A 14,177-nucleotide genomic window follows, 5' to 3' on the forward strand; every position below is an offset into this window, starting at 1 on the left:
TTTTAAGTAGTGTTCATTTTCCTGTCTGTCATTCTCTAAATAGCAGGACTCCAGCAGGAGCACAGAACTCCTTCGGGTGGGACGCATGCGCCATTTTGAAAAGCTAAGTGTGTGGCAGTGGAGAGTCTATGGCTCAGGGGGAGGCTCCTCCAGGCTCTGCAGCAGATCTGTGTACGCCGCTGAGTTTATGAAGCGGGGGTACGAGTCTCTCTGCATCAGGGTGTAGATCTGCTGCTGAGCGTCGTCGAACGTGTGAGAGGTCGGCTCCAGCATGTTACGGTTTATCACCTCTCGAACGCGAGAATCCAAACTGACCTGGAGGAGATGAGGTGACAAAAGAGTAGTGATCAGTAAAATATAAACACCCCACACCAACAGCAGATGCACGTGTATGTGAATCCCTGGTTATGTGGCCACAGACATTGGCTTAACTGACCTTTGAACTCCAGAGAGATGCATTAAAGCTTGTTTTTACTGATAATAAGGGTCAGTAAAAAGAAGTGTTAACGTAATACACCAGTAAGAATGCAATACTTAATGATGAATCTTGTAGCCATAATATCATGCAGTCCTCTTGAGCACATGTGGTGCCTTTTTGTGGCTCACCTCTTTAGGGGAAAGGATTGAGATGAAGTCCTCATATATTTGACGTACTTTCTCCTCCACTACCGTCTTGTTGGTCTCCTTTTTGAGTTCCTCACAGGCAAGCCAGAACATCATGTTTTCCTCACTGAACTCTGTCCGCAGGAACTGCCTGAAGGAGCTGCGCCCCGCCGCACTTTTCATCACCTTTTCAAACGACACTGACCAGGAGCGGGCGTCTTCCAGAGTAGGCTTCGGGCTTAAAAAGAAAGGTTCATTGATATTTAATTCTCCTAATAATGCCACACTGCACATTATGAAAGTTTTATCATGAGTTTTGTTGAAATGCTCCTTGGAGATTTCACAGTGTTTATCCATTACCTTTCTTCACAGTTATTTGTTCCCTCTGTCCTGCGTTCAAAAGTGGATCTCTGAATTGTCTCATCCTCACTCCTAACAGTCAAACTGGAAGAAAAAAAAAACGCAGTGATCATGCAGCTATTTAAAGTAACTTGTCAAGCAGGTTTGATTTTTCCCACCAGCACACTGTAGTGAAGTATTTAAAATAGCTCAGGGGCACTTTTAAGTTTAATACAGGAAGTTGGTTAGAATGTGAAATCACACAGAAAAAACTGCAGTGTCTATATTACATTGCATAGCCAATAGTATGTAGACACATGAACAGTACACCTATGCTGCTGCTAGGCCCAATGAGGTCTCAGTATTTCTGTTAAACAAAACCATGGTTGTTTTCTACTTTTCACTAATTCCTGTCTCTTCAGGCCTCTAAAAATCACATGTACATATATAATATGTTGAGATCCTTACAAAATTTACACCTTAAAAGTGTATTTCTTTTGTTACATAGCATCAAATAGAGTCTAAAACCAATCACACACATTGATTTTCTATATTACAGCATAGAGGAGGCCTGTATTTTATATATGTTGTTTATTCCACATTCAGATCAACAGAACACCTACAGTAGATTCAGAATGATCCACTGGGAGCGGTTGCATATTTAGTTAAGTGTGTCAACTGTCCACCTCATCCTGTGGGGATCACAGTGCGTAATTAAAATGTTCCCAACACCTGATGTAGCAGCTGGCTGTAGACTAATTGGTTCAGGTGAAAGTCCACTGTGAGCCATCCCATCTGGGAATGTGGCTGTTGTAGCTGTGCAACAATTAGATGGAATTGATATAGATGTAGAGACAAAACCTATTACTTGTCCCCAGTGGAGTGAATTAACGTGGCCATGTTCTGCACACAACAGGTTGGCTGTGCTCAGAGGAAGCTCGAGTAAACGGTTGATAAATCCAAAACAGATTTAAACCCCTGAGGCCTCCATCCAAGTGAGATCCAACGTGGGTCACAGGACCACTGTGAATCTGTTTGTCTGGGATCGAAGTGTGGGCTGCACTGTTGCTGAATGTGTGAGCGGATGCAGGCAAAAAGGAAGCTGCATCCACTGATCTACCAAATAAGACCAAGAGGACATCTTCATATCATAAAATGATGCAGCATGCTGTTGTCTCACATAACATTTAGTAAGTCACTAGTAAATAATGTGTGATTTTCCATGGGCCTTTAAAAAACAGACAACAGACATATCTGTGTACCACAGAAAACCAAATTGCTGCTGAACTATTCCTCTCATTTTGAAATACGTGGCATGTTGTTCTGCACAGGAATTTTTCACACGTGATAAAAATATTCCATCTACCATCGTATTCTCTTCCTGTATCCAATTTAGTGTCATAATTTTCCAAAGTATCTATGCAAGATGTAAATACAGTCTGCTGCACTGCATTTACAAACTGGTTACATTGGCGAGCTGCAACATGCTTGCAGAAAATCAAATCTAGTATAAATGCACAGTATATTGATTAATATCAGTATAAACAACAGTGTGCTCTTCTAAAAGCCAGTGAACTGCACAAGCAAAGTACTACGGCAGGCATGACAGGAAATGGATGCAAAAAAACAAAAACGCTAATGTGTTTTTATGTTATATAACAAGTGAAGGAACATGACAACATAGATTTCACCCTAGCACAACTGACATTATTACACATTAATATGTTTTATAGACTCCCATCAATCATCAAGGACAGGAGGGGATAGATTTATCAAGCAAATGATGAAAAATTAACATATGTCTGCACAGTTATAGATGTGAACCTGTGTGTTTGTGGTTGCATTTCCAATTCAGTTATATTCTAGGTAGCCAAAATGATGTGTTGCAATATGGCTATTATATTTTATAATGAATGTTATAATTTATGCTATATGAAATAGAAAAGTCTGCCAGTGGAAAACTTTACTGTTACTACTGAAAGTGGATACTCTGAAGTACGTGGACTAGAACTGGAACTGGCAGTTATTTTCATTTTCATTTAATCTGCAGATTCATTCGATTACTCAGATGTTTTCTTGAATCATAGGACTCTGGACTTTCAGGCCTGTATTTCTTTTCTCCATTCTGGTTTGGAAACAGGGCTTACACTTTCTCCAAAATATGATACAGAAACTGCAATATTCATACAGCCTGAAGATGTTAATGCAACAAATGAATAATACGCAAATATAGATAATGGATGGAAGGAAGGAAGGATGGATGGATGGATGGATGGACGGCTGCAAATTAGCATCCCAAAACCATCATTTCAACCTAGAATGTGTCCAGTAATCACCCTGTAAATAACTGTGTGGAGGAAGGTGGATATTTACAAGACTACACAGAATACAGTTAATGGGCCCTTAGTTCCCCCTCTGTGCCTTGGACTACATCTCTCCCATCTCCAGCCCTGCATGTGTGGGAAGCAGTGGAGTGTTATTACCAGGAGCAGCTACAGCAGCAGCACCAGCAGAAGCAGCAGGCGTTTGAGGCGTTGGTGGGGGTGTTTCCCATTCTGTGGCGCGCTTGAAGGACACTGGCAGCTGCTTCCTGATGAACCTGCATCTGTCTCTTACGCATCTCCACCCGCTCTGAGCCCATGGACTGCAAGGAGAAGACGGGAGACCACAGTGAGAGAGCCGTGCTGAGGAGGGGAAGGCTTTACTGGAAGATGATTACCGCATTAAGCTGGAGCATCACACACACATGCACACAAACATCACAGTCCAAGAAATCACACGAGATTAAAGATCTGACAGGAGGCGTGCTGAACCACGGAGGCCTGAGGAGAAAACAAGGAATTAAACTTGGTTGAAAAAGCAATGAAACCTCGCTCAATCTAATTCCGCAATCCCGTAAATTATAGTGATTATTTGCTTAAATTTCAACACTATCTGAAGCGAGAAAGCCGCGTCCTGCGGAATGCACGACCATGACGCGCGGGGTCAACTTCTGAGCAATGCAACCTCAATAATCGACATTTTTTGTTGCTGTTGTTGTTGTTGTTAATCAAGAAACAAAGTGTCGTGCCGTTCGGGTTCAGATATTTCGATGAAACAAACAGCTGGAGAAACAAATGGCAAATGTCCTACCGGTTTGCTGGATCATGCTGAATGTAACAAAATCAAATTGTGACGAGCAACAACCCTCCTCCTGCTCTCTCCTCCTTTCTCTGTCTGTGAGGGATGAGCAGCAGTGATAGCGACAAGGCGTTACTCTTGGACCGCTGCAATCGCATCCATCAGTCGCATCCTCCGGAGGATACACACGCACACACACACACACACATACACACGATGATGATGGTCGATTCAAGAAATGCAATAATCCTAAAGCAAGCAGTGTGCAGCCATTTATAGGAACATAATGAAATTATTTGATCGGGAAAGCTGATAATTTACAGTGCAGCCAGATGATTTTCATCCTTCCAAGGCAAAAAAAAAAAAAAAAAGCAGCAGATCTGCACATATTTACATTGGTTTGATCAGCGCTTCTTTCATTTTAATGCAGATCACAATATGCAGGAATTGTCCAACATGAATCCTAATATTTCTGGTCGCTGGAAGATCCAGATAAAGATGCTCCAGCCTCACTGGATCCTGAAATCACCCGTCTCATTCTCCACAAAGATGCACAAACACGAGGTTTTCGAATTATTTCGTGAGGCCTGCACTGTTCAAAAATCAGATGTAATACTCACTGTGTCACCATGAATGCCAGAATACAGGTGATTTCTGGCTCGCTCACATCCGTCTGCCTCGACTTGACACAAACCAGTTGGTTTCCCCTACGCGCATGCGTTTCCTGCAAGTGTGAAAAGATTTTTCTGCGCCCGTGCATAAACGGCCAGAACACAATGTGCGCTGGGCTGTGACAGACAGATCCTTCAGGACAGACCGAGGCTGGCAGGCGATTGCATGGCACAGATAGTAATCAGATTTTTGTAATTGATTATTGATCAGTTGAGATGAGCTGCTGATGTAGTATCATCAATAAACTTTGCTGCTCATTTCTGCTGAAGCAAATTTGGAAGAAATGTATTGTATTCGTCTTAGTTTTTGTCCCTCTCAAATCCCATCACGAGTCATTCATAAAACTGCATGGGAATATATGAATTCATCAGCGTCACAAAGTAAAGTTTTAATTTCTGAGACTGGCAAGCTGTGGGTGTTTGGAACTGATGCATAAACATGGGTAGATGCGCAGAAGTTCTGGACTCCAGAGCACTGAATAATTCAATCAAACATCTGGAAACGCCAGTGAGCGCATCTGCAGCTTCACCTTTCCTGATGCGAGCAAGAGGCCCCGTAATACCTGTATCCACCAGAGGGCAGTGGTGATCTATTCAAACACGCTAGGACCAGTAATTTCTTGTCAATATTCTCTGCCTTCACAGTGATGTTAATGCTCTTGTGGTGTAAATGAAGATACTGAGAATATTTACTAGTATTGTGCTTAAGATAATTTACTGCACTTCCATTTGATGCTACTTTGCACTCCACCACAGTTTGGAGGGAAGGGTTATAATTTTTATACCATTAAATATCTGTAGTCAATATAAAATAAAATACAGCAAATTGTTAAAGATAAAACCAATGTTTCTCAAACCGTTCCCTCACAAAAAACGAGTGTACTGGCCTTTTTCAGATGTCTATAAGTTGTTAGCAGTTACATCAAAGACACATTTTGCCTCTAAACTGTTCAGATGGATCAATTAAAAAACAGAGAAAAATCCAAAATATAACTCTAAAGTTATGAAGCAGAATTTTTCTTTATATTTTCTGCTCCATTAATCAACAACTCCTCAGATTTATCCTGTGACCCTGTGGAGGAGCTCGACCTGTAGGTTGGGAACAACTGGACAAACCTACCAAGCTGTACATAAAGTAGTGAAACCTGCTTTTCCTCCCTCTACATGCAGGGTAAATGGCAGTGAGTCTGGGTTAAATTTATTTTAGATGCTGCACCTGGTCTTTCATGAATGTGCCCTTAAATATTCTGCTGGTGGATGATCTGACCAAAGCAGAATTTATACATCTCACTGCAGCACAATCACAAATATAAGCCCACTATCTTCCAAACACACATAGTGGTGGAAAACTAATCAAATTGAATACATTTTCTCATTCCTGCACTCCAATGTCAGTGCACAGCACATATTGTGGAATGAGATTATCCACTGCAGCTGAAGCTGCAAATCTGACACTGAAAATATGCTAAATGGTGATTGCAGCAGAGGAGGAATATCCATCTCCTTCCAATGTGTATGTGTGAAACAACTATAAAACAAATTCAATATACAGAAGTCTTTCTGTCCAAGCCTCATAATAAATCAAACAGCTTGTAGCCATCGTAATCTTTGAGAGGAATTGCCTCTTTAATGGACCCTGCCTTACTGGTGAGATAACTGCTACTGTGATCTATAGCTGGAACATATAAGCACATGTGTGACTCTTTCAATCTTTTCACATGGGTGTGAGCACCTATAGACTGTCAGCGAATCTACCTCTACTGTAGGTGTATTATTTCTAAATTCAATATGATATCAGTTTCAGAGCTTGCAGCCTTGTACATAAAAGATCCAGCCTTCCAAAACACATTCAGTAAATCACCCAGCCAGCTGTCTGCTGAGGTAGTTCCCAGCAGAGTGGAACGCACAAAATGTGCAGTTACATTCACTCTGGTTATTATGTTTCCCTCTTTCTCAGTGTGGAGCTCGATTCTTTACAAGTCATTATTCCTACTATGGCAATGAGTAAAAAGATTTTAATGAGTTGAGGCTCAAAAGTAATTGTTTTTCACACATTTTTGCTCTGTAATTTAAAGTAGAGCTACTCACTCTGAGGATTTCTCTTGAGTTTATCTCAGAGCCACAGAGGTTTCCGCTGTAATGACTCCTCTTCTTTTTTCATCTGGCTGATTAAATGCCTTTCTTACAGAGCTGCACATTTTGGCTGGCCATGCTGGACTGTTGTATATCAGAGTGAGAGGGAGGCAGAAATGGCCTGCGGGCCGCTCCAGGGCTCTGCTGCACAACAGGAGATTTGGAGGGTGAGGACACTTATATGTGTCCTCAGGTAAATCACATCCACTGCTGAGAGATTTGATTTGGAATTTTTTTTTTGTTTCCGAACCAATTTCATCAGTTGGACTAAGCAGGAACTAAAAGTTTTATCATGTATTTGTTGATTATATTTTTTCTATTATTAATCTGAATCAGCAAAATAAAATCAAATGAAGTACCTCAGAACTTTACTCAGGTACTGTCCTAAATATACTCTTCACCACTGATAGTTAACCAGAGGAAGGAGAAAAAGTTATGGCAAGAAACTTTAAGTTCATAACGAAAAACATGTAGCTGTATTTTAAGCTACTCTATTCAGTACTTTATAACACAAAAATAATGTAGAAACAATGATATTTTAAAGCTTTCATTGATGTAATTACAACAACTATAAATTACATGGCTAAGTTGTACTAACTGATTTTCTTATCTCTATTAATAAAGTGAAAGAATGATTTAAGAATGAGCTTATCATAATGGTTGATGAATCAGGGCCAGTTATTTTTCCAATTTAACTTCAATGCATGCATAGGAACATTTTTCCCTCTGTCACTGCATCGCAGCTCTTTTTTTCAGCTTAACTCAGAGCAAAGCTTCCACACTGGAGAAAATTGGTTTGCCACAACTGCAGGCGATTGTAAGGATTGTCACTGCCTGCCGGAGAGAAACACAAGGAACAGAAGACCTCCGACTGCACACAGCTCGACAGAAGGGCGTCATCATTCAGCTTAACTCTGACACTTTCATTTTGATAAAATGAAGACTTCATATGTTGTGATTTGTTTTCCTCCGTGCCTTTCCTAAATGTCTGAAGTTTGGGTTGCAGCTGTCATTTTCAAAGACTTGTTTGTTTGCGGCATGTTGCGGGAGGCAATGCGCTGTGACAGACACTCACAGTGAACACCATCCATATGATTCTTTGCAGCAGGGAGGTGGAATCATGATAATGGATATCACCTTTCTAGGATTTGCAGTAGAGCATTAAATTTGATTTGTATTTATTTTTTTATTCAGGACTTGAATTAAAAATGTATGCTGTATCCTGTACAATGCGCGCTCTTTCTGCATGAGTAATGCATAATGCCTCCAAGACCTACCAGACATGAGTGTATTTGTACTGTATTTCTACACGCGCACTGTATGTTTCTATAGTTTAAAAAGTTTTGTGACCACAAGTGTGACTGTTGAACATTTTATTTAAAATCTGTAGGCATTTATATGCTGCTTTGACAGCCTCTGTTCTTCATCCAAGAGGAAATAAGTGGGGTTGCAGCCAAACAACTTCTTCCACACCAAACTGGGTAAACTTTGTGCACAGGAGAAATGTCATGTTGAAACAGGAATGAGCCTTCTCCAAACTCTTGCCACAGATTTGGAAGCAAACTGTTGTCTTTAAACAGTAGTTTCCACCCTGGAGAAGCTAAGTTTGAGAGGACAGGAGGCGATTTAAGAGACACAAAGAAAGAACTACTTGTTTATGATAATTTTTACTTTTTTGTGTTAAATGCATGTTATTTATTCAGACCTCAAAAGCTCCTTCAAATTACACAATCTAAAAGGAGAAAAATTACTCTGGTTGAACTGCTGATAACTCAGTTCCTTTCATTTGAACCAATGCTCACAAAAACTATAACAATCAGCTCCACACCTAAAGTACTTGGTCAGGGATATCCACATATTTTGACCATAATGTATATTTCAAACAGTGGTGGAAGAAGTGTTCAGATCTTTTATGTCCTTTACATATTCAGATTTAGAAATAACATAATGGAGTAAGAAATACAATATTTCCCTCTGCAATAAAGATCAATAAATCATACAGACCTTTCTGTTGGTTCAATATGGGAAGTACATAATTAATCAACATAATTTCCGTTCAAGTCATTATTTAGATTTTATGGGAGGAGTAAAGGTAATTGAATGACATACGTACGTCCATTAAATTAGAAATATGATGTATACACTACAATTTTAAATGCCCTGTCCATTGCTTTTCTATCCTATAAGTATTTTTAAATGTTCTCTACCTACAAATACACTCAGGGGGGAACAATAACAAGAGCACCTGGCAGTAGCATAATGTAAGCCCTGCAGTCAGAGTGCATGCGATTCCTGCACTCCCAGGGGAAAAGGTTATAATGAGAAGCACAGAGAGGAGGTAATGGAGTGACGAGGACGGAGGTACTTCATATTCACGCCTCATTCACTGCTAAACAGCAACAGTGTCCACAGAAAGTCTAAAGGCAAATGTGAAAAGACAACATCAGAAAAAAAAATCTGTTTTTTTTTCTCCATTCTTTGATGTGTTTTTCTTCATCCACTAGGGAAAGGGAAATCATTTGGTGGATCACTGTCTGGCTTCAGTTGGCGGCTGACATATAAAAGTGATATGTCATCCAGTTGTCATGATAAACTGAAGGTACACATCCACCTCTTCTCCATTGCTGAGTGCTCATACATCCCATAGAGGTCCATAGTGACACCATACATCTTGGTGTTTACAGCGCAGCCTGTCAGGTGGATGCTGCACTGTCTTTAACATTTGTCTGGATGCCTGTTAAGGTTTAATGTTCTCGCTCCTACATTACTCTGTTTCAAGGCTTAACTTGTCTCCTGTGGACAGATAATTAGAAATCTCTCAGGAATAAAATGAAGGTTGGGAGAAATGGAATATGTTCCTCCAAAATAATTGGACTGAGACAGTGATGGCTTGCTGCACTGAGGCAGAAAAAAAAGAAAAAAGAACCAGTGTCTCTCCTTTCACCTCCCTCATGCCAGTTGGTCTATTATTTTAGGATTTGTCAAGGATCCATCTACCTCGTTCATTAACAGAGACAGATATAGTAGATGTAAACCGGCCTCCTGTATTATCAGAAATTACAAGTGTTAAGCATTACTTTCAATTCCCCAGCATCACTATAGTTTGCTATGTTACTGATGGCTGCACCACAGCCATCAGTAACAGGCTGGACAGGTCATTGTGCAAAAAATTAAAAGGTTGTACTGCTTTCATTTTATAATGAAAATACATAGTTTTTGTTTAAAGACATCTGCTGGGGAAAACATGATAATAAAAGGTAAATTTAGCTTCAGCTAAGGCTAGTCGTGATTATCTCACCAGCTAACTAGTGCTAGTGTGGTACTGTGTGTGAAAAGACAGGGAAATTGTACCCACCTCTTTAATTTTTTTTTTTACTGAGTGAAAACACCAGAAAACCAATTTGTCAGTTAAATGCATTAATGTTTCAGGGTATTTTGGAGTTGCTAAACTCAGTATTGTCAGCAGAGGGCGCTTTAGGCATTACACTACACTGAGCACGAGTCGGTGACGCCTGTGGAGCAGAAGTAGTAGTAGTGATGAGCGAGTTCAGGTGTGCGCCTGACAGAACGCGCTCCTGACCTGAAATGTCTACACGTTTCTTACAGGTAAGCTGACTATATATGAAACTTAGGTAATAGACAACCGTAGTATCTTTTAGTAGAGTCTTACTGTGTAACTGTGATATCCGGAGACACTGAATTTGACCGTGGTTTAAAATGTGTGTCGCTTCGTCAAACCAAAATGGCGGGAGCCGATAGAAAAAGTTTGCTCGCTAAATACAGAGAGTAATTTTATATGTGCTTTAAATAATTAAATTAGTGCTCAGAGCTACATATGGCAAGATATACGAACGGGAACAAACTCTCTAGAGTACTACGAACCCGGTAAACATGCTAGCAATGTGGTTTAGCCCTTTGTAATGTCGTGCAAGCTAAAGAGCTAAGGCTGTCGGCGTGACTATGCTAACTACAGCTAAGATGCTAACGCACCAGCCCCTGTAATTAAGTTTAAAGGGGCATTTCAAGACCCGCTGGTTTAGTTACTATAAGGATACTTCTGTGTAAATATAAAGAGAGAATTTGCATTGACTGGTGTTGGGTTTAAAATATTTAGATAATTCATGAGAATAATTCATAGAGGTTAAAGAGTACTTACTGTTGATATTTAGCTAGGGAAACCTGTGGAAAGAGGATTTGGTATGGTACAGAGAGTAATGTGTGCCAATTGTGTTTTGTATATGTTCACATGGTAACGTGTACTACTGTGGTATCCTGTGTTATAGGGTGCAAGAGTGCAAGGTAACAGTAAAAAATATATAAACTGGTAGAGCAGAAGATGTCAGTACATGATGATATCAGTCTTGCTATTGTGTACAATAATTGTCATATGTGTGCGATGATGTTGAATATAAGATAAATCATTCTTTTGCTGTAGTTAACAACAAATACACTTAACAAATATTGTGTTTTGGCCTTGTAACTTTAACATTGTGTACCTCAGTGATTCCTTTTTATCCATTTCCTCCTATAATGCTGGAAGCAAAGACGGTCCTTCCTGCGCTCGAACGCTGTGAGATCCTTTATTCTGCTGCCTGGAGAGCTGCCTCGTTGCATCATCATGAGCGCCCACAACACAGTAGGTAATTCACAGCTAAAACCAGTGGCATTTTCCTTTTATTTTCAGCAGTTTGTTTATGACAAAAGGAGCAGGAGGACCCTGGGTGGCAGATACATGCCCACACAAATGCAATGGGTCATTTACTCCTTGACAGCCCATCACCTCTACATCACAACAGCAAAGAATGTCTCTAATGATCCAAATGTGTCTTTTATAAATATATATCTTGGGTAAAAGTATTATTTTTCTTCAGCTCTTTGCTAAATTTGCAGATCCCCTTGAGTGGCATGTAATTGTTTGTTTTGCTCCAAAAATAATAGAAATGGACAAATTATTTGTCAATTTTAGAGCACCTGAAAGAGAAGTCCACTCTCTGCCGCTGTTTGAATCAGTTTTCCTCCATTAGCTATCCTCAAGAGGCTGAAGAGGTAAATTAGCAATTTTAGAGAGAGGTAAAGGCGAGGTGGCTGGGTAAAGTTGGTGGATTGGAAAAAGCTGCTGTGTTTTATGAGGAGCCAGTAATGTGGCTTACAGGATAACTGTATTCACAGCTGCTCAGAAGAAAAAAAGGCATCCTATTTATTGATGCAAAAGCTGCTTTAGTACTTTCTTGCATGCAGAAGTCCAGTGCCATGTTTGTTCAGGTATTTGTTGTGTTTTTGATCCTCACAGTTAGTCATGGTGATTCATGTTCAGCGTAAAAGGTCTTTTTGATTCTGATTGCAATAAATGGGTTGTTTATTTCTTGAGGCATAACTTTTTTCTTTTGGATGCAGAACCTCAACGACTTAAAGAGTTAAATGTCATCTAGTAGTAATTAATACTGATAACTGTACAGGTCACAAGCATGTTTGTGTCCTGGATACCTGATTTGGACAAGACTGTAGCTGATGCTTCAAGGTGATCATGATTTTCCAGGAAAATCCATTGTTATCATCTTAAAACTGGGGTAAGAGGTTTCAGGACCCTCTTGCTAACATTATTTACAGAGGTTAATGAAAGGTAGCACTGACCTCACACGCTCGCGGCCACTTAGGTGAGGCTTCTTTTTTCTTTTAACCCTCCATCTGCTCAGTCTCTGTTCCCTTGAATAACCCTCTGATTGAGCAGTGAGTGAGAGCCTGGGCAGTCTTGTGTAGACTGAAGTCATTTAAGGGGAATCAATGGCCTGGAGATGAGTCAGAGCTGGAGATCAGCTCAAGAAATAAATGCTGAGGGGAATCAAACGAATTGGTTCAAGTAGATACTTGAAACAGTTTTTCTTTTTGTTTGAATGGAGGTTAAGAGGATTATGAATCCTGTCTTGGTCTTAGGCCGTTCAGTTAGCTGTATTTAAAGCAGTCAAATGAACATGAAATATGTTATGACCCAGTATTTTATATCTGTAAAATACATTAGTGCAGGAGCCTGTCTGTATATTATTGAAGTTGCCAAGAAGAGAACAATTACACAAGTTTGCTATTAGACAAGATGTTTTTATGTTCAGACATAGAGCTCTAACTTGATTTTTAATTAGCATTAGCTATAAGCAGAATTAAAGAAGTAGATATGTAAATGAAAAGTAAGCAAACAGAGGAGATGGATTTTTTTTTTAAAATATCAAAGCAGCCGAGTTTTCTGCCTGTTTCAAAGTCTTTTCGAGTGTTTACAACATGCACAGTGTGACTAAAGCTGAGATATTTTGCCCAGGGACACGCCACAGTCATGTCCAAAAATATGTGTCTGCTGCAGCCAAACCACTGAAAAGAGCAGACATGTTTAGTGTCCCCTGAGATAACAGTTGGAGCATTTTTCTATGGCAAGGGAGGGACTACTAATGAAATCCATAGGCTGTATTCTCGCATCCCATCAGAATGTGGGTGTTTATACATGATAATTGAATATAGAAACACAAACAAACACATTTTTATCATGAAAATGTTGAAATGTGCTATTTACAATAAAAGCTTTCTGCTTCAATCCCAGGACCAAGAGTCATAATAATGAGTGAGGCATGAATATGCATAACCACTGCCTTCTTCGCTCCATTATAGTCTCTCTGTGCCTGATTATTCTTATGGTTACTTTATCACCTGGAAACCCATATTGTAGTTGCTGTATAATAGTCAGTATTCAGGGCAGGAAAATGAAAAGCACTGAGTGCTGTGGAAGAACACGAGGACATTGCAGAAAATAACCAATGTACCACTGTAGTCATCTAAACATCCTAATTTCTGTTTCTTAGCAAAAATGCCTCAGTCTCCACTGATGCACCATCATCATTGTCAGCAATCCTCTGTGTGATGAGCCAAATCTCCCAGTGATGAATTCGGCACACCTGAGAGAGTCCGAGAAGCCGTCAGAGCAGATCTGATCTGATCTGATCTGATGACTGTCAAATCAGTTTCACTGTACACCTGTTAAGGACCGAGTGCACACTGTCTGAAAGAGCTGCAGCAGCCGGAGGGGACTTCGTTGTCAGACTGTTCAAATGATTGTATCCACTCACTGATTTTAATGCTCTCGGTTTAGTGTGAGCAATAAAAAATGGAGACCAATCTACTTTAATGAGATTCTCTCAGCTACAAGGCAACATGCTGGTTTTATGCAACATGACCACCATCAAATTCACTTGTGTGAGTATTGTGTTAAAACTATAAGACTGACAGCATAGGTGTGTGAAATTGAAAACCCGGAGAGATTTACGAAAGCAA

General features: G+C 40.0%; 1 protein-coding gene across 1 annotated transcript; it reads right to left on the reverse strand.

Annotated features, from left to right (window-relative positions):
* Positions 1-126: 126 nt before the first annotated feature.
* LOC121200767 (regulator of G-protein signaling 20) lies at positions 127-4,822 on the reverse strand. The gene is given in 6 exon segments (XM_041066257.1): positions 127-315; positions 607-841; positions 964-1,047; positions 3,426-3,586; positions 4,683-4,717; positions 4,720-4,822. Coding segments are annotated over 6 exon segments (807 nt in total).
* Between the last annotated feature and the right edge of the window lie 9,355 nt (positions 4,823-14,177).

The sequence above is a fragment of the Toxotes jaculatrix genome, chromosome 20 (assembly GCF_017976425.1).
Source record: "Toxotes jaculatrix isolate fToxJac2 chromosome 20, fToxJac2.pri, whole genome shotgun sequence".
NCBI classification, from domain to species: Eukaryota; Metazoa; Chordata; class Actinopteri; family Toxotidae; genus Toxotes; species Toxotes jaculatrix.